Consider the following 24,180-nt stretch of genomic DNA (forward strand, 5'->3'; position numbering starts at 1 on the left):
GTGCATACCGCCCCAGAAGAACCAAATATCACAGTGCAGCACAAAACACTGCTATCATAACCCAGATTTCCTTCTCGGAATAGGGCAAACGGACATACTAGGTCTTTTGAGAGAAAACAATCCTCGGGTACATCACTTTCTCAAGGATTCAGCCGTACACCCCCTTGACTCATTCCCTGGAGGGAGAAGTAGAGGGGCATGGTATCAATATGCCAGACTCAAGAGCTTTTGTTCCTCTCTAGGCCCCCCTTTCGACTCTTTCTAGGGACCTCACCCCTTTTGAATCTACCTACCTTCAATCCACCCCACCCACGCATCTGGTGTCTCTGGTCTATGGATTGCTCCAGGGGAATGGGGGAACTCCACCTTCTCTGCCTTATGTGTTGGCTTGGGAGAGAGAGAATTAGGGAGACATTTCACCTCGGACCAATGGGAGAAGGCACTCATTGTATCGCATAAGTTGTCCATTAGCTGCAGACCATCCTATCCAGATGGTACAGGACTTCTGTGATACTATATTCATTTTACCCCTCATGCTCATACCTATGCTGGCACTGCGGCAGAGAAATAGGTAATATGTTCCACATCTGGTGGCAGTGTGTTCGCGTTGCACCCTTCTGAGATTTTTCCTACAGGCCACTCGCCTGGTTGTACCTAGATATTGGAAGTCCTCCGATACACCACCACTTAGAAAATGGTTAGACACACTTGAGCTGATCCGTAGAATAGAGGAACTCACATGAGAAGATGAGGCGGTAACCGAGAAGTACCTTAAGATTTGGACCCCTTGGATCCTATTTAAGGGTTCACAAGCCTTTCGGTTGGCTCTGGCAGATATTCAAACAGAAGACTTTACTCCTTATTTATTTTTAAGAAAAAACTGAGAAAAGTGCCAGGAAGTACCTTCCCCTTCGCCGCCCCCCCCCCCCCCCCACCGAAGTGTATGGTCTTATGTTTTCATATTCTTCTCCTGTATGATAATTTTGAGTATTTCTCATATATGTTTTGCATACTCTATAAATTATTCTGAAAACTTAGAATATATACAATGTTGTACCATGCCCATAACTTGATACACGTCGACGTTGTTATATAATGTCCTTCGTTTTCAATAAAAGTATTAGAATAACAAAACACTGCCACCCCCTCTGACCATCCTAAAGACAGGAAGGGGACCTGCAGCACCTGATGCTCCTGGCATTAATGAATGCTGAGAGCATCCAATCAAAGCGGCCATGAGGTGAATCGGGCAGCCCACGGGGCTGGTTTATGTAAGGTGTATGGCAGTCAGTAATGAGACCGTGACGGGTGGCCACACACTTAATGACACTAATAAGCACACACTCCCGTGGCAGATACCCAAATCTTTCCACTGTGGGTTCCACGTGCAAAACACTTATTGGATCTTTCTGATGAACATTTCACATATGTGCACAGGGCCTTAGCTAGTGTTGCCCAGACAACCTCTTTACGTATTAACATGAAAAGGAAAATGACTACAGTCTTTTTAGATATTTAATACTGTAACATACTTTGCAATAACCTCAAAAGACTAAAATAATACAGGTTAAGTAGGTTTAATTACAATGCTATGAAAAATGACTAAATCACTAGAGGACATGGCCTTGCTTCAGTCACCGTCTTCCATATGGAATAGCTCCATGGGCCCTGTCAGTCATAAGATGACCTCTTCTAACACCGGCAGCACATTCAATCATTCTGTGCATATATTATAAGCTGGAGGATCACAGGCAATATTATCGCTGTTATAATGCCTTGTACTTGAGCTAAAATGAAGAGGCAGACTTATCAACTTCCCCTCTCCAAAAGTCAAGTGTGTGACTTCACGTTTAACTTTCAGGAACTTTCTCTATTAACCCCTTTCCAAATACCCACTAGCTCTATACGTCTGTATATAAACATTTAGGCAGCGCTTTAATCCCAGTGCTGATTAGCAATCTAGCAGGAGCAGTTCGGGTCCTGGCTGTAAGACACAGCAGGGACCCTGAGAAGACAGGAGCGGTTTATGACCGCCTTTGATTCTCCTGTGCCGGCAAGAGAGAGGTACCTGAGCCAGGAAGCGGCCGAGCAGCTTCCTCTGTTAGTCCTGGTGGTCTTGTGACCGCCGGGGGGTGTCAGGGGCAAGAGCAGAGCTGCAGGATCTAAGGAGACCCTGATCAGCTCTGCCTGTGTGTAATGCCCCCCAGGGGGCTGTTTTCCCCTATAACTGGGGCTCCAGTGGATGCCCCAGTAACAGTGGGGAAAGAAAAAAAAAATTGTAAAAAAAAAAAAGTCAGTGGCCTCCAGAAGTCTTTCAATGACGTCCTAGGGGACATATTATTCAAATTAAAATGCTGTCACTAACAGAAACCGTCAACATAGTTACCCCGTTCACCAAAACTATACATGTTATATATCAAAAAAAATCTTCACAAAATAGGGAACCCATTTCAGTAATTATTTGTGTCAGTTTTAATATTTAAGAAATAAAAAGCTATAATTAGAAAACCAATACTTTTTATAAGAATTAGCGGTTTTCCTCCAAATTACTGTAAACCTAAAAAAGGCAAACAAATCTCTAAAAAAAAGTAATAAAAAAATAAAAAAAATGAAAAAAAATTTTGGTAGTTGAACAAATAAAAAAGTTAGAGTCACTAAACCAGCATGTGCACAAAATCCCAAAAAGTTGCCTAGACATTCAGGCCTGGTCATGAAAGGGATAAACTGTGGAAGGCAGTGCTGAAACCCCTTCTAAAATAAACGTAGACTGGAACCTGGACAATGGGAGGCCTTATTCACATGTCCGTGTCCATGTTGAAATCTGTGATAAGAGGTGTAAAAGGATCTCCTGGCACCCCGACTGCGTACCTCCGTTGATGGATGCTCCCAGTGCCTCCCGAGGACTCCAAGCACTCCGCTCGACACCGATACCACCACAGGAACAGCTCTTACAAGAGCTAGGAGTAATAGCCAGGGGAGTATACACGTATAGTAATCCCCACACACATGAGACGAGGCTCTATGTTGAATGTAAAACAGCAACTCTTTATTTGAACACACAGCATTGATTTATACACATCTTCCAACAAGGTTACCACCCACAGGGTTTTGTAAAAACAGCCAATCACATGCATTTACAGTATTGACACCCTCCCAGCAATTGTACACAAAACCCCCTTCCCTCTGTCTGTAACGCAATCAAAATACAATGAGCATTGTCCGAGACGCAATTAACTAACACACTGGCATTGTCTGAGACGCAATTAACCAACACACTGGCATTGTCTGAGACGCAATTAACCAACACACTGGCATTGTCTGAGACGCAATTAACCAACACACTGGCATTGTCTGAGACGCAATTAACCAACACACTGGCATTGTCTGAGACGCAATTAACCAACACACTGGCATTGTCTGAGACGCAATTAACCAACACACTGGCATTGTCTGAGACGCAATCAACAAAATACAATTACCAAACGTAATGGCCTAACTTAATCACTCACAGACAGAAACCACACATTTTTCCCAAAACCCCACATATCCCCATAATATATACATCCATGATAGCTCTGATCTGGGTGAACAACATATCCAAAAATCACCCAGATCCGAGCAGGGGTTCCCGAATTCCATGGAAGTCACATTTGACCGGCCGCAAGCATGGCTTTCCTTCATCTGTGAAGATTTCTGTGAAGAATCTGTGTTTTGACCGTGTGTACGTTTGGACCGTGTATCATCCGTGTTCCACGGACACTGCACAGCTGAAAATGAATTTTCAGAGTATCTACTATAAATGGTCCGTGAAACACAGACTGTGTCCGTTGGGTTGGTGTTTTTCCCGGATCCATAGACTGTAATGGGTGTGATGGATCCGTAATCACAGACAAAATAGAGCTAGTGCTAAAACCACGGACACAGGCAAAGCAGAAAAAACTGATGTGTGAATACAAACATTCAAATGAATGAGTAGGTGTGCTGTCAGTGGACAGCACACATATGTGAATCACTTCTGAAATGTGAATAAGGCCTGAAACTGAAAATATATTGCATGGATTTTTTCGAGTTTCTGCTGAACTGCCACTCCTGAACTGATTTATGAAAAGAATGGCATCCATGTACAGGGAAGGGATGTAAACGGAGATAATTATTAATCTATAAATATTCATAATATTTTCAATGCTAACACTATCCACATCAGCAGACACAACTGGCTGAAATGTTTCGTTTTCTGTGTCTAATATTTAAAGAGGTTGTTCAGTTTACGATACTGATGACCTCTCGTCAGAATAGGTCATTAGTATCAGATTGGTGGAGGTATGGCTCCCAACACCCCGCAGATCAGCTGTTTCAAGAGAACACAGCGTTTCTGTGAATGCTGTGTTCTTTTCGCTATTTACCTGCCGAGCAATCACAATTTCTCTGTCCCATTCCACAATACTCCATCTCATGCACTTGAAGCTGTAATTACACTGCTCACCACTGCGATGCCGAGGGCGAGCAGGTAAACAGAGAAGAGAATCCAGCGCTAGCAAAAGGTCAGCATTCTCTTCAAACAGCTGATCATTTTGAGTGCCAGGAGTCAGACCACTGCTGATCTGTCCTGAGCATAGAACATCAATATGTGAAACTGAACAACCATTTTAAAGTAGAAACTAAACCTCAGCTGAAACCACAAAGGTGCAGCAGCACTTCTCAGAGCACACTGCACCTTCAGGTTTCATCTACAATACTCAGCTTTTCCAGCACAGATCCAGCATAGTTTATTTGGATCCATACACAGATCCAGCATAGTTTCTTTGGATCCATACGCTGCTGAAACCATAAAGACTTCTGGCATACAAAGGATTAGGTCCTCTTCAAGCTTTGCTGTGTAGACTGGGACAGTTAGGCAGAGCCATTTCATGATTATAGGATGGGGGCTTAGTGACGCAAGACTGGCGTGGCTAAGTGAATGGAGCTTAGCCACGCCCAGGCCAGTGATACTAGTCGTGACGTCACTGGGCCTGCGGTAAACATCTCAAACAGATGATCGGCCGGGGTCCGACAGAGGATAGATCATCAGTTTAAACAAAGTGCAGAACCTCTTTAACTAAGGCCCCAGTTCCAGCTGAAGAAAAACAGCCCCAAAGCATGATGCTGCCACCACCATGCTTCACTGTGGGTATGGTGTTCTTTTAGTGATGTGCAGTGTTGTTTTTGCGCCAAACATATCTTTTGGAATTATGGCCAAAAAGTTCAACCTTGGTTTCATCAGACCATAACACCTTTTCCCACATGCTTTTGTGAGACTTCAGATGTGTTTTTGCAAAATGTAGCCTGATGTTTTTCTTCGCAAGAAAAGGCTTTTGTCTTGCCACTCTACCCCATATCCCAGACATATGAAGAATACGAGAGATTGTTGTCACATGTACCACACAGCCAGTACTTGCCAGATATTCCTGCAGCTCCTTTAACGTTTCTTTAGGCCTCTTGGTAGCCTCCCAGACCAGTTTTCTTCTCGTCTTTTCATCAATTTTGGAGGGACGTCCAGTTCTTGGTAATGTCACTGTTGTGCCATATTTTCTCCACTTGATGATGATTGTCTACACTGTGTTCCTTGGTATATCCGATGCCTTGGAAATTATTTTGTACCCTTCTCCTGACTGATACCTTTTAACAATGAGATCCCTCTGATGCTTTGGAAGCTCTCTGTGGACCATGGCTTTTGCTGTGGGATGCAACTAAGAAAATTTCAGGAAAGACCAACTAGAGCAGCTGAACTTTATTTGGGGTTAATCAGAGGCACTTTAACCACTTCAACCCCCCTAGCTGAAACACCCTTAATGACCAGGCCACTTTTTACACTTCTGCACTACACTACTTTCACCGTTTATTGCTCGGTCATGCAACTTACCACCCAAATAAATTTTACCTCCTTTTCTTCTCACTAATAGAGCTTTCATTTGGTGGTATTTCATTGCTGCTGACATTTTTACTTTTTTTGTTATTAATCAAAATGTAACGATTGTTTTGCAAAAAAAAATGACATTTTTCACTTTCAGTTGTAAAATTTTTCAAAAAAAACGACATCCATATATAAAATTTTCTCTAAATTTATTGTTCTACATGTCTTTGATAAAAAAAGCTCTGACTTTCTGAGCACCTGTCATGTTTCCTGAGGTTCTACAATGGCCAGACAGTACAAACACCCCACAAATGACCCCATTTCAGAAAGTAGACACCCTAAGGTATTCGCTGAGGGGCAGAGTTCATAGAACTTTTTATTTTTTGACACAAGTTAGCGGAAAATGTTATTTTTTTTTTTTTTCTTACAAAGTCTCATATTCCACTAACTTGTGACAAAAAAATAAAAACTTCCATGAACTCACTAAGCCCATCACAAAATACCTTGGGGTGTCTTCTTTCCAAAATGGGGTCACTTGTGGGGTAGTTATACTGCCCTGGCATTTTAGGGGCCCAAATGCGTGCAAAGTAGTTTGAAATCAAAATCTGTAAAAAATGACCGGTGAAATCCGAAAGGTGCTCTTTGGAATGTGTGCCCCTTTGCCCACCTAGGCTGCAAAAAAGTGTCACACATCTGGTATCGCCGTACTCAGGAGAAGTTGGGGAATGTGTTTTGGGGTGTCATTTTACATATACCCATGCTGGGTGAGAGAAATATCTTGGCAAAAGACAACTTTTCCCATTTTTTTATACAAAGTTGGCATTTGACCAAGATATTTATCTCACCCAGCATGGGTATATGTAAAATGACACCCCAAAACACATTCCCTAACTTCTCCTGAGTACGGCGATACCACATGTGTGACACTTTTTTGCAGCCTAGATGCGCAAAGCGGCCCAAATTCCTTTTAGGAGGGCATTTTTAGACATTTGGATCCCAGACTTCTTCTCACGCTTTCAGGCCACTAAAATGCCAGGGCAGTATAAATACCCCACATGTGACCCCATTTTGGAAAGAAGACACCCCAAGGTATTCAATGAGGGGCATGGCGAGTTCATAGAATTTTTTATTTTTTTTGGCACAAGTTAGCGGAAAATTATATATATTTTTTTATTTTCTCACAAAGTCTCCCTTTCCGCTAACTTGGGACAAAAATTTCAATCTTTCATGGACTCAATATGCCCCTCACGGAATACCTTGGGGTGTCTTCTTTCCGAAATGGGGTCACATGTGGGGTACTTATACTGCCCTGGCATTTTAGGGGCCCTAAAGCGTGAGAAGAAGTCTGGAATATAAATGTCTAAAAAATTTTACGCATTTGGATTCCGTGAGGGGTATGGTGATTTTGTGATATTTTATTTTTTGACACAAGTTAGTGGAATATGAGACTTTGTAAGAAAAAAAAATAATAATTTTCCGCTAACTTGGGCCAAAAAAATGTCTGAATGGAGCCTTACAGGGGGGTGATCAGGGAGTCTATATGGGGTGATCAGGGGTTAATAAGGGGTTAATAAGTGACGGGGGGGGTGTAGTGTAGTGGTGTTTGGTGCTACTTATTACTGAGCTGCCTGTGTCCTTTGGTGGTCGATACAAGCAAAAGAGACCACCAGAGGACCAGGTAGCAGGTATATTAGATGCCGATATCAAAACAGCGTCTAATATACCTGTTAGGGGATAAAAAAAAAAAAAATCGCATCTCCAGCCTGCCAGCAAACGATTGCCGCTGGCAGGCTGGAGATCCACTCGCTTACCTTCCGATCCTGTGAACGCACGTGCCTGTGTGCGCGCATTCACAGGAAATCTCGCGTCTCGCGAGATGACGCACGGATGCGTCCAGGAGGAATGAATCAACCGCCTTCAGGACACATCCGTGCGTTAGGCGGTCGGGAGGAGGTTAAATGATGGCAGGTGTATGCTGACTCCTATTTAAAGAGAACCTTTCACCGATTTTTACACTGTGAACTAAGTATTCAGACATGTAGAGCGGCGCCCGGGGATCTCACTGCACTTACTATTATCCCAGGTCGCCGCTCCGTTCTCCTGCTATGCCCTCCTGTATCTCCGCTCACTAAGTTATAGTAGGCAGAGTCTACCCTTGTTCTTCTGTAGCGCTGGCCAATCGCATTGCAGAGCTCACAGCCTGGGACAAAACAACCTCCCAGGCTGTGAGCTCTGCGCTGCGATTGGCCAGCGCTAGAGCAGAACAAGAGCAGACTCTGCCTACCATAACTTAGTGACTGAAATCTCCGCCTACTATAAGTTAGTGGCCGGAGATACCGGAGGGCATAGCGGGAGAACGGAGCGGCGCCCGGGGATAATAGTAAGTGCAGTGAGATCCCCGGGCGCCGCTCTCTATGTCTGTATACCTGACATTTTAACAGGGGTGTGTAGACTTTTTATATCCACTGTAATTATATATATATATTTTTTTTTTTTTTTCCATACAGAGAAATATATATATATACAGTACAGACCAAAAGTTTGGACACGCCTTCTCATTCAAAGAGTTTTCTTTATTTTCATGACTATGAAAATTGTAGATTCGCACTGAAGGCATCAAAACTATGAATTAACACATGTGGAATTATATATATAACAAAAAAGTGTGAAACAAATGAAAATATGTCATATTCTAGGTTCTTCAAAGTAGCCACCTTTTGCTTTGATTACTGCTTTGCACACTCTTGGCATTCTCTTGATGAGCTTCAAGAGGTAGTCATCTGAAATGGTTTTCACTTCACAGGTGTGCCCTGTCAGGTTTAATAAGTGGGATTTCTTGCCTTCTAAATGGGGTTGGGACCATCAGTTGCCTTGTGGAGAAGTCAGGTGGATACACAGCTGATAGTCCTACTGAATAGACTGTTAGAATTTGTATTATGGCAAGAAAAAAGCAGCTAAGTAAAGAAAAACTAGTGGCCATCATTACTTTAAGAAATGAAGGTCAGCCAGTCCGAAAAATTGGGAAAAAACTTTGAAAGTGTCCCCAAGTGCAGTCACAAAAACCATCAAGCGCTACAAAGAAACTGGCTCACATGCGGACTGCCCCAGGAAAGGAAGACCAAGAGTCACCTCTGCTGCGGAGGATACGTTCATCCGAGTCACCAGCCTTTAGAAATCGGAGGTTAACAGCAGCTCAGATTAGAGACCAGGTCAATGCCACACAGAGTTCTAGCAGCAGACACATCTCTAGAACAACTGTTAAGAGGAGACTGTGTGAATCAGCCCTTCATGGTAGAATATCTGCTAGGAAACCACTGCTAAGGACAGGCAACAAGCAGAAGAGACTTGTTTGGGCTAAAGAACACAATAAATGGACATTAGACCAGTGGAAATCTGTGTTTTGGTCTGATTAGTCCAAATTTGAGATCTTTGGTTCCAACCACCGTGTCTTTGTGCGACGCAGAAAAGTTGAACGGATGGACTCTACATGCCTGGTTCCCACCGTGAAGCATGGAGGAGGAGGTGTGATGGTGTGGGGGTGCTTTGCTGGTGACACTGTTGGGGATTTATTCAAAATTGAAGGCATACTGAACCAGCATGGCTACCACAGCATCTTGCAGCGACATGCTATTCCATCCGGTTTGCGTTTAGTTGGACCATCATTAATTTTTCAACAGGACAATGACCCCAAACACACCTCTAGGCTGTGTAAGGGCTATTTGACCATGAAGAAGAGTGATGGGGTGCTGCGCCAGATGACCTGGCCTCCACAGTCACCGGACCTGAACCCAATCGAGATGGTTTGGGGTGAGCTGGACCGCAGAGTGAAGGCAAAAGGGCCAACAAGTGCTAAGCGTCTCTGGAAACTCCTTCAAGACTGTTGGAAGACCATTTCAGGTGACTACCTCTTGAAGCTCATCAAGAGAATGCCAAGAGTGTGCAAAGCAGTAATCAAAGCAAAAGGTGGCTACTTTGAAGAACCTAGAATATGACATATTTTCAGTTGTTTCACACGTTTTTGTTATGTATATAATTGTGTTAATTCATAGTTTTGATGCCTTCAGTGTAAATCTACAATTTTCATAGTCATGAAAATAAAGAAAACTCTTTGAATAAGGTGTGTCCAAACTTTTGGTCTGTACTGTATATATATATATATATATATATATACACACATACATACACACACACACACACACACACACACACACATATACATACACACATACAGTATAGATTAGATTATCACATATCAAAAATATATAATCACACTAGGCTACTAATAATTTATGTTCGGACAATACTAAACGGAATGTGTTGAAGCACGCCTCGAAATTGTATGAGCAAGCCCCATTATTACTTAGTGCACACCAATTTAGCCCATAATAGTTTATGAACCTTTACAGTCTACAACACATAAATCAGCGATGTTTAACTATCCTGCCATGAAAGAACTGCCTGAAAACATTTTCCTATCATAAGTAACATGTACTGTCATCAGTTTCTCCTATCAAACACTGAAAACATGCACCCAAAACCCCAATGCACAGAGAATATGCACATGTATGACAGTCCCTCCTATACTGCTGTAGAATATAACCTTGGGCCAAATTTACCGCAAGGTGCAATATGATTACCTCAGCACAACCAAAAACTGTCATTTTGGAGATAGTTCAGGCTCATTGAATGGTTTGTCCATCTAACGATCATCCAACGATAAGCACGTTGGAGCAATAGTGAAAATTAACCAGACACACCTTGCTAGGTTTCTCAGAACTCTGTTTTGGAAACATTGTCATAATGGGCTGACCTGGTGTCTCCTAGAAAAAGCCAGGGGTGGTGAAGGGACAGGGTGCTCTGAAGAGTGCCACAGCCCCTTTGCTTTAGCATGAGTGGAGGTCCCAGTGGTCAGTCCACCTCTCAGTATACTTGCCGATACATCATATAGACCAGTGGTCAGCAAACTGCGGCTCCAGAGCCACATGTGGCTCTTTAGCCCCCTGATATTGGCTCTTCCAGGTGTGGGCTCACATGTACAGTGCGATAGCATTTTCGCTGCCCGTAGCAAAAATAGGCAGGAGGGTGAAGACCAGCAAGCGGTGAAGGCTCTGTACTCACCGCTTCCTGGTCCTCGGTTGTAGGCTGTGCAGGGCTGCGCACAGTGTGAGGCGCTCTGTGACATGAAGACTGTTGAAAAGGTAAAAACAAGTCACTGCCCATTCAGCAGAAAACAAAAGCAGCAATCTGACTGGGTGCATTTGACAACTAGTCCACATTCCCGTTACACCAGTTCTGATACATCTCCCCGACAGACTCCAGATAAAAAAAATAAAAAAAATGTTTTGCTCGGACTATAGATTTAAGAGTTTACTCACCTCTATATTCATGATGAGGCTTTTGCTGACTAAAGATTGAAAGGACAGATTCAGGAGAAACGGCCACAAGGTTCTTCCAAATATCTTGAGTATAAAACTCGACAGTGTGAGCCCCAGAGATTTGTGTAGTCATCTGTAAAAACTGCAGCAAGCTGTCCATGGACTTTTTTATTTTGTCTGTGCTCGGAGTTGTCAAATGCGCAAACATTTCCCTATAAAAAAAGAATATGCAAAAATAAATATAGGACTGATAAAATGATATCTGCATAGTATTCACAGGACACAAACAGACATTTATCCTCTAAGAAAGTTGTTAAAAATTCAGTTGTTTGTTTTGTTTCTTAAAGGGGTGGCAATATAACAAAATAATAGCAAAGACAGGTGCACTCTGCGGGACGGTGTAGGACATGTCTGAGCCCGAGTACCGCGCCAAGGTTTCTCAAGTAGCTCGGGACCTAACACTCTCCTACCTGTGCCGTATGGGCAATACCAGGAGCCAGTGGGCAAATTACAGGAGCATGAGGCCGACTTATAGCCAACTCACCAGTTACCTCCAGCATGTAACCATGCTTGCAATGGAAGGAGGGAGGAGTCTGCGAGTGATATGGCCCAGGCCTCACAGGTGCACCTAAATGTAGCCTGTGGATGGAAAGAAGGCACATTTAAATTGGAGTTTATACACCTCCAGACAACTCTATATACAAACAAACTAAAAAAAATGGCGTAGTGTTAAGCAGGCAGGAAGTGCTCAAACCCACATGCAGTTGTGCATATATAAACAGAGGAGCAAATCCTGCACTTGTGGCCCGTTGCTAATGACTATCCCCAGCAAAAATGCATACAGTGGAGGATGCCCGCAGCGAAACCACAAGTTTAATACCACGCCATTCTTTTCAGTTTGTATATATAGAAATGCCTGGAGGTACATTTAGGTGCACCTGCAAAGCCTGGGCCTTACCAGCCAGTCTTAAATGGGGCTCGCAGACTCCTCCCTCCTCCCATTGCTAGCATGGTTACATGCTGGAGGTAACTCGTGAGTTGTTTGTGAGTCGGCCTCATGCTCCTGTAATTTGCCCACTGGCTCCTGGTATTGCCCATACGGCACAGGTAGGTGAGTGTTAGGTCCCGAGGTACTTGAGAAACCTTGGCGCGGTGCTCGGGCTCAGACATGTCCTACACCATAGGACATGTTGGCTAATCTCTCAATTTTAAAATCAGTTTGAGGGTTTAGTAAGTCCACAGAGTGCACCTGTCTTTGCTATTATTTTGTTATATTGATTATCACATCCACATAATTGCTATCTTGTGTAGGATGTCTATTGTGGTACTTGTGGTTCGCTGCGGGCATCCTCCACCGTATGCATTTTTGCTGGGGATCGTCATTAGCAACGGGCCACAAGTGCAGGATTTTCTCCCCTGTATATACATGCACAACTGCATGTGGGTTTGAGCACTTCCTGCCTGTTTAATACCACACCATTCTTTTTAGTTTGCATATCTTAAAGGGGTTGCCCAAGATACTGTAATGATAACTTGCATTTATGTTAAAGGGATTATCCAGCCTAGGAGCCGATGTCCCCACTGGTCCTAACATGTGCCTCACCCAAAAAAAATAAAAAATCACCTGTCCTCAGTCCTATTGTGTCCACGACGCTGCCCTGTTCCCAGCCTACAGGCTTAGGAAGTGGCTTGGTCCTGTGACCACTACAGCCAATCAAAGGCCACATCGGTCACATTCGCTCAAAGGGCAGGTCACTGGTAGTGACACATATTGACCACAGTGCTCATGGGACCAAGCCACTTCCTGGTTCTGCAGGGGCCCAAAGCAGCTGGGAATGAGGCTGCGGGGTGGACATGGTGGGACCGTGGAAAGTTGAGTGTGCTGTTTTTTTATTTTTAATAGGGTATAGGTTAGGGCTTAGGACCATTCGATTTAATGGCTTCTAGTCCGGACAATTTCTGTAATATAAAAGTGATGTGTAAACCCTGCTGCATCCAGTACTGCCACTGTGGTACTCCCTGATGGCTGCAGCGGTGCCATGGATGCAGAGGTTATTCCGGTTATGTAAAATGATCCCCTATCTACAGGACAGGAGATAACTATTAGATTGGAGAGAGTCCTACCACTGGGACCCCCATCGATCATAAGAATAGAGACTCTGTACACTGAGGAAACCCCCTGAAATTAAAGGAGTGGCACTCACATACAAATGAATGGAACAGACCCGCTCATGCCCGACTGGCCACTCTGTTCATTTCAAAGGGCATCCGTGGGATGTGGGGTCCCTATTCTCATGGCTGGCGGGTGTCCCAGTGGTAAGACCCCCAGTGATTCACTGGTTATCCCTATCCTATGGATAGGGATAACTGTACATAACTGGAATACTCCTTTAAGCCATCCCCATTTAGCCACCATGCCCCTGGCCAAACCCACTGGGCATTTTACTTGTACTATTCTCAGTGGGGCTGGTCGGGGTACAAGGAGCCTAAATGGGGATTGGTAATGGAACCCCGAAATGACCACTGACATTAGCGGAGCGCAACAGATGTATGGAGAGGCATCATCCACTACTCCTCCTCCATATGCAGCCGGGGCTTGTGGCACATCATTCTGCAGGATAGAGGGCACAATAATTGGCTTGCCCCGGGCACTGGCAACACACACTACATCACTGGGCAACGTGTGACCATTGACCGAGCAGTACATACATTGCCAATCTCAGCTCCATTGCATTTTTCAGTAGTGTTACACATAATTCTAATGTCTGATGATGCATTCAGTTGTCACCCAGCTTTCCCAGATGTAAACACTTCTGGACTATGGCAGGCTCGCCTATAACCTGACATACTCACATGTCAGTGGACGCAGTCTGCAGCTTCCTCTACAGTACTGGGGTCCCCTGCACCCTGCAGCATACACGTCTGCATGGCTCTAGGAGCAGGAGTGTGACGTCATCTACACACGTGACTCCTCGGCGCTTGGGGTACTTCATATGAGACTGGGACGTTGTAGTGGACACTACTAATGCCTACTATAGCACGCTGGGCGACTAGAACTGCATTCTGGGAGTTGTAGTTTTACTACAGCAGGCAAAAGCTGTAACGCAGTTTGCTGACTGGAAGGATGGCGCTCTCGTGTGATGACGTCATTGATAGTGGACGCCTGGAAGGAGGAGTAGTAACATGGCGTCCACGAGTAGTGCGTCGTCTGTATCCCTACAACATAGAAAGAGAGGCCGAAACGAACAGGGGGCGATAGGCGGCCGGGGTCCTGGGGGGAAACCTAAGCGGAAATGGAGACCCAACCAAGACCGGAAGGTGTTTGAGGGCAGCACTAGAGAAGGTGAGGGGCATGCTCTGGGCCTAGAAGTGGAGCTGGTGGCAGCCATCTAGGGGCTATGTATGTACATAATCCATTGCTGGCTATATGGCAGTGCACCCCTGGAGGGTCTCACCTGTCCATAGGGGATAGTCAGCATATTGATGCCGGGGGGGGGGGGGGGGGGGGGGCTGTGATCAGGACCCTCATCTATGAACCAGTGCGCAGACATCAAGCAGTGCCCTTGGTTGGCTTAAAAAGAAAGATCTCTGAACCGCGCCACAGTATGTGATCTATAGGATTCAGCTTCTGAATGTAGAATAGGCAAAACACCGATCCTGCCATGGATGTGCCAGGGGGTACGCACATGGGTTTGCCCTGTTGTCATTCAGTGGCTCTTCCATGTCAAATCCATCTGGGCGCACTCCTTATTTGTGCAGGATTTTCAGTTGCGTCTGAATGATGTATAAATGCAGGATGTCTGGATTCTGTCAGGAGATCCTATGTTAGGGATCAGCAACTTCCATCACTTTAGCTGTTGTGACACTACAAGTCCCAGCAGGCTCCTTCACTTTTATGGGAGTTCCAAGAACAGCTGAGCTAGGAGCTGTAATTTTCACAACAGCTGGAGGTTTCTGACCCCTGCCCTTTGGTTTAGAGGGATTGTCCAGGCTACAGATAGTTATCATCAATCCGATCGGTGGAGATCTGCATATTGGCACCCCTGCCGATCAGCTGTTTGAAGGGGTTAACCATCTCCCTTGTAGCGGCCGTGCAATGTAATTCATCCCATTCAAGTGAATAGAAGAGAAAACTTCAATTCCGCTACACAGTGTGCTGGTTAACATTGGAGACAATGCAGAGCTTGCATCGCTACCCCTTCAAACAGCTGATCGGCGGTGGGGCCAATAGTTAGACCTGTGGATAGGTCATCAATATCTATAGCTCAGATGACCCCCTTGAATTACCCCTTTAAGCCCTACCCCGATAATAAGCCCTAGCGCTATTTTGCAGGGTTTTTGGAGTAGGCTTAAAATATAAGCCCTACTCCAAAAATAAGCCCTAGATACAGCTATATATATATAATTTTTTTTTTTATATATAATGGGAAGGTGGGCGAAACGTGCGGGCTGCAGCAGCTCAGAAGAGCTCACTAATGGCTCCTGAGCTTCCATAAAACCGTGGCGGGCAGCACAGGCTTCAGTGAATTAGCCTTCAGTGAAGCCGCCAGCCCGCGCATACATTGAGGCACTAAGAAGCACCTGACAGGCTTCACTAAAGGCTAAATTATGCCGGCAGCCCGCGCTTCCCACACTTTCTTACTTACATGAAGGAGGCAGCAGGAGGATCTCTGCTCTCCCTGGTACTGTAGATTGCTGCTTAGGTCCCTTGGTAAGGACAGCTCAGGGGCAATATACGGTACCAGAATGAAAAAATGTGTGGCAAATGTGACTATAACCCCTCTCATCCATAGGAATACACCCATGTACTGCAGTATATGGGTTGCATTCCTATGGATGAGGGGGGTTATAGTCATATTAAATATAAACACTGTCCAGGGACTGTTCTGTAATTGACATGTCTATATAAAATATGTTCATGGAGCCAAAATAAGCCCTACCCCAATAATAAGCCCTAACCCTTTTTTTGAAGAAAAAAATAATTTAAGACTCTGTCTTATTTTCAAAGAAACTGTAGTAGGGAGCTGCAGGCAATCCGTGCCATACCTTACCATATTATAGACAAGCAATTCTTCTACAGGGGAATACCTGGTACGTGGCATTAGATGGCGCTGCATTGGATCAGGCGATATGGAGGTGATAAAGGCTTCTGTATTTAATGATTTCAGAATGTGGGCCTGCGTTGTTTTTCATGTCATTCACTAAATTGCAGCTTTTCAAGCTAAAGGTGTTCCCCATGATATCTGGAGACTAGCAATAGGTTATCAGAGCTGCACGGTCTTCATAATGTTATGTGATGGAGGACCTATCCGTGTACTTTTATTTACTTGGGTCACTTCTTCTCTAGGACAAGGCTTTGCTCTGTGGAGAAAGAAAAAGGTGCAGTCAGAATATAAAAAGCTGCTAAGAAAACAAAAGGCAAATCCTAAAGAAGTCTCCTACAGTGATCACTACCCTGAACATCTGAGGCATCTCTATGTGGCTGAAGAAGAGAGACTGAAAAGGCAAGAAAAACAGAGGAAACCTGCAACAAAGCCTCCTGAGACCATAGCGGAGGAGCAGGAAGTAAGTAGTGAACATCTGAGGCATCTCTATGTGGCTGAAGAAGAGACACTGAAAAGGCAAGAAAAACCAAAGAAACCTGAGACAAAGCCTCCTGAGACCATAGAGGAAGAGCAGAAAGTCATGTAAGATCCTGGTAGTAACATGTAGTAATTGCTTGTCCCAGGAACTTTATATGGCTTGCAAGCAGGACAACCCCTTGACAGTGAGATGACCAGTTCTGCACATCTCAGTGATCAATTGATATTTCTAGGGGAGTGTGCCCACCTTTCTATACATGGGAGATGTGGCATTACCATGAATGCATATGAATTGGCTCCTACAGCCAGGTCCATAAATATTGGGACATCGACACAATTCTAACATTTTTGACCCTATACACCACCACAATGGATTTGAAAAGAAATGAACAAGTTGTGCTTTAACTGCAGACTGTTAGCTTTAATTTGAGGGTATTTACATCCAAATCGGGTAAACGGTATAGGAATTACAACAGTTTGCATATGTGCCTCCCACTTGTTAAAGGACCAAAAGTAATGGGACAGAATAATAATCATAAATCAAACTTTCACTTTTTAATACTTTGTTGCAGATCCTTTGCAGTCAATTGCAGCCTGAAGTCTGGAACGCATAGACATCACAAGACGCTGGGTTTCATCCCTGGTGATGCTCTGCCAGGCCTCTACTGCAACTGTCTTCAGTTCCTGCTTGTTCTTGGGGCATTTTCCCTTCAGCTTTGTCTTCAGCAAGTGAAATGCATGCTCAATAGGATTCAGGTCAGGTGATTGACTTGGCCATTGTATAACATTCAACTTCTTTCCTTTAAAAAAACTCTTTGGTTGCTTTTCCAGTATGCTTTGGGTCATTGTCCATCTGCACTGTGAAGCGCTGTCCAATGAGTTCTGAAGCATTTGGCTGAATAGGAGCAGATAATATTGCCCGAAACACTTCAGAATTCATCCTACTGCTTTTGTCAGCAGTCACATCAATAAATACAAGAGAACCAGTTCCATTGGCAGCCATACATGCCCACGCCATGACACTACCACCACCATGCTTCACTGATGAGGTGGTATGCTTAGGATCATGAGCAGTTCCTTTCCTTCTCTATACTCTTCTCTTCCCATCACTCTGGTACAAGTTGATCTTGGTTTCATCTGTCCATAGGATGTTGTTCCAGAACTGTGAAGGCTTTTTTAGATGTTGTTTGGCAAACTCTAATCTGGCCTTCCTGTTTTTGAGGCTCACCAATGGTTTACATCTTGTGATGAACCCTCTGTATTCACTCTGGTGAAGTCTTCTCTTGATTGTTGACTTTGATACACATACACCTACCTCCTGGAGAGTGTTCCTGATCTGGCCAACTGTTGTGAAGGGTGTTTTCTTCACCAGAGGAAGAATTCTTTGGTCATCCACCACAGTTGTTTTCCGTGGTCTTCCAGGTCTTTTGGTGTTGCTGAGCTCACCGGTGTGTTCTTTCTTTTTAAGAATGTTCCAAACAGTTGTTTTGGCCACGCCTAATGTTTTTTCTATCTCTCTGATGGGTTTGTTTAGATTTTTCAGCCTAATGATCGCTTGCTTCACTGATAGTAACAGCTCTTTGGATCTTATCTTGACAGTTGACAGCAACAGATTCCAAATGCAAATATCACACTTGAAATGAACTCTGGACCTTTTATCTGCTCATTGTAATTGGGATAATGAGGGAATAACACACACCTGGCCATGGAACAGCTGAGAAGCCAATTGTCCCATTACTTTTGGTTCCTTAACAAGTGGGAGGCACATATGCAAACTGTTGTAATTCCTACACCGTTCACCTGATTTGTAAATACCCTCAAATTGAAGCTGACAGTCTGCAGGTAACGCACATCTTGTTTGTTTAATTTCAAATCCATTGTGGTGGTGTATAGAGCCAGAAATGTTACAATTGTGTTGATGTCCCAATATTTATGGACCTGACTGTATTTAAAGAGAATCACCAGTTTTAAAAGGAACCTGTCATCTCTACTATGCTGCCCTAAATATGCTTCATAGTTTCACATAGGAAAGAAACCTGTCAGGAAGCGGGGGAGGGTGGGCCTAGAGCGTCTCATCAGACTCATCTCCCGCACAGTGCTGGGGTGCACTGCAGGATTCGTCATTACTATAAGTACTGACTGCCGTGGCAGACCTTAGTTCACTGGCTCTGTCACTACGCTATGCTGACCAGATACTATCTTTATTTTTATGTATCTTATTGTGTTTTCTTTGTTAATAGAACTTTATTAAAATCAGATTATACCTAAACTGATGATGGAGAACCTGAGAAAAATGCTGGGTCACTTAATTGAATTCACCCAGTCATTTTCTTATTTTTTTTTTACTGAGGGCTGTTTAGTACTGAGCGCACTCCAGGGAGTCCTCATATTCATGAGCGCCCCCTTCCCCCACTGAAGAAAGTGACGAGGAGAGCCGGGAGCTCATGAATACGAGGACTCTACTGAGCAGTCTCCAGCAACGAGCTGATTTTAAGAGGACTGTGTTACTACATGTAAGTGACCCAATATTTTCATCGGGGTCTTTGTCAGATGGAGCAGCATAAAACTGGCCTCAGGTTCCTTTTAATACAAAGTCTCACCAAGTCCTCCAGAACATTATCCATTTTTCCACTAGCTCCCTGCTCCAGCTAATAGAGGGTTAGGGGGGAAGAAGATATGCTTTACTCCAAACCTATGTTTGTTGTTTTTCATCTGTATTCTGCAGACCAAAGAAACCATTTAAGAAGAAAACGTCAAATCAAAAAGCGAAAGAAGAATATGAACGGGTGCAGCGTGAACGTGCAAAGAAGAGAGAAGTAAGGACAGCAGATTGTTTAACCTCACTAGTCTCCAAGGGGGTGGTAAAATCCCCCAAAGGTAGTGTGAACAATAAAGATGGGAAAAAAAACACAAAAAAAAAACGGAGACAGCACGTCCAAACTCGTGGAATTTAATTAAGATGCAACGTTTCGGCTTAAGAAAGCCTTTGTCAAGCATGCTTGACAAAGGCTTCCTTAAGCCGAAATGTTGTATCTCGATTAAATTCCACAAGTTTGGACATGCTGTCTCCGTTTTTTTATTTTTTTCATCTTTATTGTCTGTGAGCCTTCACTCAAAACTTCTAGATTAAAGGGAGTCTGACATCAGTAATGGATCATAAACCAATGCCACCGAAAAATACGCTCAGCTCACCTAAAGATCTGTCTTTATGCTGTAGATAGGTAGCTAGTAAGGTTATGCAATTTAGTAGTTCCATGCCCTGAGGGTGTTCAGGGCACAAAAGATGAACCTTTACCCTCCCTGTTCCTCCCTATGAACATTGATTGACAAGGCTGGGCATTACATACATTATCTTGCCTGTCCCATGAGCGGTACAGTACAGAGCTTCCGCTCGGATGAATACAAGACCTGTTCTTGTCCTGCCAGAGACTCTGGGATGTACTGCTCATGCGCTCAATGTTTAAAAGCATGGCGCTTGCACAAGAAGACAGACAGGCAAGATGACATATGTAATGCCTGTCCATGTCAATGAATGTTCATGGAGAGGGGCTGGGAGGGTAAGGGAGACCCACACATGTTTGCTAAGCTTCACCCCTTTGCTGAGCACGACTGAAAGGTGTAGAAACCCTAAATATACCAAATCGTTGTTTTTGTTTTTTTGTTAGATTTTTTGGGTACTGACACATTTAGTAAATCTGCCCTGTGTTTTCTTCAGGTGAGCTGAGCCTATTTGTCAGGGGCACTGGCTATTTAAACCATTTACAAGTTTTATTCTGCAGATCTGGTGGCGTACCGGGTCTCCACTAGGTGGAGGCTTCCGCCTAGCAGTGTTCCCAGTGACGTCACCGGCACTAATGGGTGGGCTTTATCGCCGCAAAACAGGCTAGGGCAGTGCTAAAGCCAGAAATCTCAGCCTGGAAAAAATGCTAAAATAAAACAAGAAATACTGCAATAAAATCGGGGCAACTGAACCCACACAAGACACACAAACAGGCTATAAGAGGTATATAAATGCACAGTCCTCAGCCACTCTACACCCAAAGGTTGCGCTTTCTTTTACTTTATGCTGGTGGCTAGATATTCATTCCAACACGCCCACCATGCCTCCACTAGCCCTCCAGTATTCTGGGCAACTATAGCGCTGCTTGCTTGTAACTATGTATTTGCAGGTCAGAGCTAGTGAGCAAGTGAGGGGGTGTCAAATCACTGGCTGGCCGTGCAGCTGTTAATACTTAGTTTCTTGTATCTATCCAGTGCCAATGCCGATAATCCTACTCTAAATACATGAACTACATCTATGCTCAGTGCTAAAGCCCGCCCATTAGTGCCGGTGACGTCACCAGCAACACTGCTAGGCGGAAGCCTCTGCCTAGCATTGTAAAGATGTGAACAAAAAAAGCCCTTTCCCTGCGCAATACAACGCAGGGAAAAGGAGAGCAGCAGAGCATGATATGCTCTTCTTAGAGGGGCTGCCTGGGAGAAAAACAGGGATATGTCTGGGTTCAGCTCTCAACCTGTACAACCCCTTTAATAAAGGATATCCAAGGTTGGACAAATTGTAAAGTAAAGCTGAAATAGCAGCCTCTATAGCTTAACAGCCAGGCATGTACCTTGTAACCTTTCCTCCCATGCCTTTCTTTTAAAGAAGACCAATTACCGCTCCTGACATCCCTGTGTTAGCAAATTATCATCATAAATTAAAAATAATTTCTTAGAATTCTGTGTTGTGCAGTTCCTCTGTCATTCCTCCTGTAAATGTATGAACAAATTGACAACTGTATCCCTACACCGTCTAGTCAGTTCTGTCTTAGTTAGACTTTGTGGGGACACTTTGTCTTTTCACAGGGTTAATGTTAACACCCCGCTGACACTTTATTAAGAAGGAGTTACAGAGGAGGGCATGACATAGATTAACGAGGTGATTAATACTGACAGGTCTCTGTCTCAGTATATCCTCATACACTCTCTGGCTATTGCTATCTCCCGACAAAAAGCTTGTACTCCAGCCTAAAATGAAATGTGGTTTTTAAGATCTTCGGTAAGAACATTTTTTTTTTGTGATTTTAAAGTTTGCCTACCTTTAGAAAGCTGGGATATTGTTGAGTTTTTGACACATGCACAAAGGGGTTTTGGTACTTGCTCTTATGAAAATGCTTCTTTTGTGTTCATTTTAGGAAGCAGAGAACAACAGGAAGAAAAGAGAAGAGGCGATCAAACTCCACAAACAGAAGAGAATGGAAGCCTATAAAGTTTTAAGCTCAAAAACAAAGAAAGGACAGCCCAACTTTAATGTCCACATGGAGTACTTGCTGAAGAAAATCCAGAGCAAATCTTAATTTATTACCAGTTCTCAAAGGGGTTGTGCAAGAGTGGGTGTGTATGTGTAAAATATATAAAAAAAAAGAATATATATTATTTTCACACACTCTTGAAGGGAAGCTTACTCCAGGCTTGTGATGCTCTGCTAGGCTCCCTTGCTGGTTTGTGGCGGAGACTGGATTGCATCATGTGACCATTTATTATGCCGTAAGGGGGTCACCTTCGCAGCCAGTGATTGGCTGCAGCCAATTCAAACCAGATGTTTTAAGCGAGGGAGGCCAACACCCCCCCCCCCATTCTTGCACAACCCCTTTATAGCGTGCATCGTCAGTGGTGCGTTGTGACATTACATCCTTTCTTGTGAGAGGCTTTTAAATAAAAACTTTTAAAAACATATTTCTATAGAAAACAAAATAAACCGAGAAGGAAAAAATATAGTACGAGTTAACACAATTTACATGCATACATAAATTTTTTTGATAAGTAGGAGCTGCAGCTAAAACTACAGCTGCGTGAACAGCAGTACAGCCTACCATTGAAAACAAAGGAAGGTGGACTCGTTGTGGCTTGATGGGCCTTTTTGGCGCACAATGTGCACCAAATTCTGTCTGCAAAGGCTGTGTGCAATCTGCAGTCAGCATGTCATAGAGTAGGAGGAGCTGAGCTTATATTTGTGGGAAAAGATTCAGTAAAACTTGTAGTTTGTATGTACAACTTTAGCAGTCGCTGAGTAGGACTGCCCACATGACTACTGAATCTCTTCCTATAAAACTATATCAATGCTGCCTGCAGATTACACTGAATGTTCATGGTGACAGCTTCTCCTTAAGGGGTTGTTTACACAGCTCTTGCAGACGGAATTTGGGGCACGTTGTGCGCCACAAAGAGTCCCTTTGTTTTTAATGGTAGGCTACACTTCTGTTCCCCCTGCTGTAGTTTTAGCCACAACCAGACAAAGGAAGCTGCACCAAACTCCGCTGTCAAAAGCTACCATGTGAGCTTTTGACAACTGACATGGTAGCTTGGAAAAAGCCTCTACCGGTTTTTATGCCGTTTTTTCAGGCCAGGAGTACATCCAGTAGGAAGAAGTAAAAATTGTTCCTTTATATTTCCCCTTTCTCATGAATCCACTCCTGACTGGCTCTTAAAAAAACGAATAAAAAATTGTGGCTCCCCCCCCCAAAAAAAATGCTATCAAGGACACTATGATGTGCAGAAAACATGTCAGCCAATCATTGTCCTCAGCTGTAGGCCGCTGATGATACTGATTGACTGTAGCTGTCATGTGCCAGATGACATGTCACCGCTTGTAAAGGTTTTGGGGGTACTGTCTCCGTGGGGAGAGAGCGCCTTAGTCGGCGTGAGGAGACTTATAGGCTATACATGCTCCTGGAATTCTGCCCTGTTCAACCCTTTAAATAGGCAGACAGGTCGAACATTGACTTATAGGATTCTGCCTTACATCGGGTGGCATTAGAGGCACAGCTTGTTAAGCACTGATTTGCATCCCTTTCTACCTCTTGTAAATGAGCAGTGGCGGAAGTACTGAACCAGCAGTGCAGAAAACAGTGCTAGCGAAATGGGTATAGGCACTTTGGCCTCTTCAACCAGCTAATAGTTAGGGGTGCTGGGAATTGGCCCCCACTGATTTGATATTGATGACCTTATCCTGATGTATACAACCCCTTTAATGCCACTCAATGTCCAGCGCTGCAGCTCCAGTCCTGACCCCCGGTTTCAGCGATGACTGTATATAGCATGTGTTCACTGGCCTCAGCAGTCTTGTGATGGTTACCACTGAGGTTAGTCAGTCTTGTAACTTGGAGAACACTTTAAAGGAACAGCAAACTGAGATGTCTTAAGAAACAAATGTCATGAGTTTTATTTTTTTCTTTGGAAGATAAGCGGCTCCATTGAGCTTCTACAGAACCAACAAGTGGAAAAGCATGCTCATAGTATAGCCGGGCACATAAAGATTGTCTTACAACTGTAACCCACCTTATACTAGTCCAAT

The 24,180-nt window shown here is 43.9% G+C and overlaps 2 protein-coding genes across 2 annotated transcripts in view; one reads left to right on the forward strand and one right to left on the reverse strand.

Moving 5' to 3' along the window:
• METTL25 (methyltransferase like 25) overlaps positions 1-14,318 on the reverse strand; it is a 310,650-nt gene extending 296,332 nt beyond the window's left edge. The window contains exons 1-2 of the mRNA XM_044277228.1: positions 14,119-14,318; positions 11,266-11,477 (exon numbers count right to left, since the gene is read on the reverse strand). Of these exons, the coding sequence (XP_044133163.1) occupies positions 11,266-11,477; positions 14,119-14,120 (214 nt within the window). The 5' untranslated portion in view covers positions 14,121-14,318. The remainder of the gene's footprint in view (positions 1-11,265; positions 11,478-14,118) is intronic.
• Positions 14,319-14,408: 90 nt separating this feature from the next.
• CCDC59 (coiled-coil domain containing 59) lies at positions 14,409-22,560 on the forward strand. Its single transcript, XM_044280549.1, has 4 exons — positions 14,409-14,608; positions 16,613-16,952; positions 19,573-19,663; positions 22,022-22,560. Exons 1-4 carry the CDS (start codon positions 14,449-14,451, stop codon positions 22,181-22,183), a joined length of 753 nt encoding a protein of 250 aa, XP_044136484.1. The 5' UTR covers positions 14,409-14,448; the 3' UTR covers positions 22,184-22,560.
• Positions 22,561-24,180: the final 1,620 nt, after the last annotated feature.

This window comes from Bufo gargarizans, chromosome 2 (assembly GCF_014858855.1).
Source record: "Bufo gargarizans isolate SCDJY-AF-19 chromosome 2, ASM1485885v1, whole genome shotgun sequence".
Classification (NCBI taxonomy): domain Eukaryota; kingdom Metazoa; phylum Chordata; class Amphibia; order Anura; family Bufonidae; genus Bufo; species Bufo gargarizans.

What these genes read in the sequence shown, in the direction of transcription:
- CCDC59 (XM_044280549.1), top strand. Translation starts at nt 14,449, where the DNA reads ATGGCGTCCACGAGTAGTGCGTCGTCTGTATCCCTACAACATAGAAAG. An exon ending in TGAGGGCAGCACTAGAGAAG is followed by an intron (nt 14,609 to 16,612) that starts GTGAGGGGCATG and finishes CTTCTTCTCTAG; the next exon opens with GACAAGGCTTTGCTCTGTGG. An exon ending in AACGTGCAAAGAAGAGAGAA is followed by an intron (nt 19,664 to 22,021) that starts GTAAGGACAGCA and finishes TGTTCATTTTAG; the next exon opens with GAAGCAGAGAACAACAGGAA.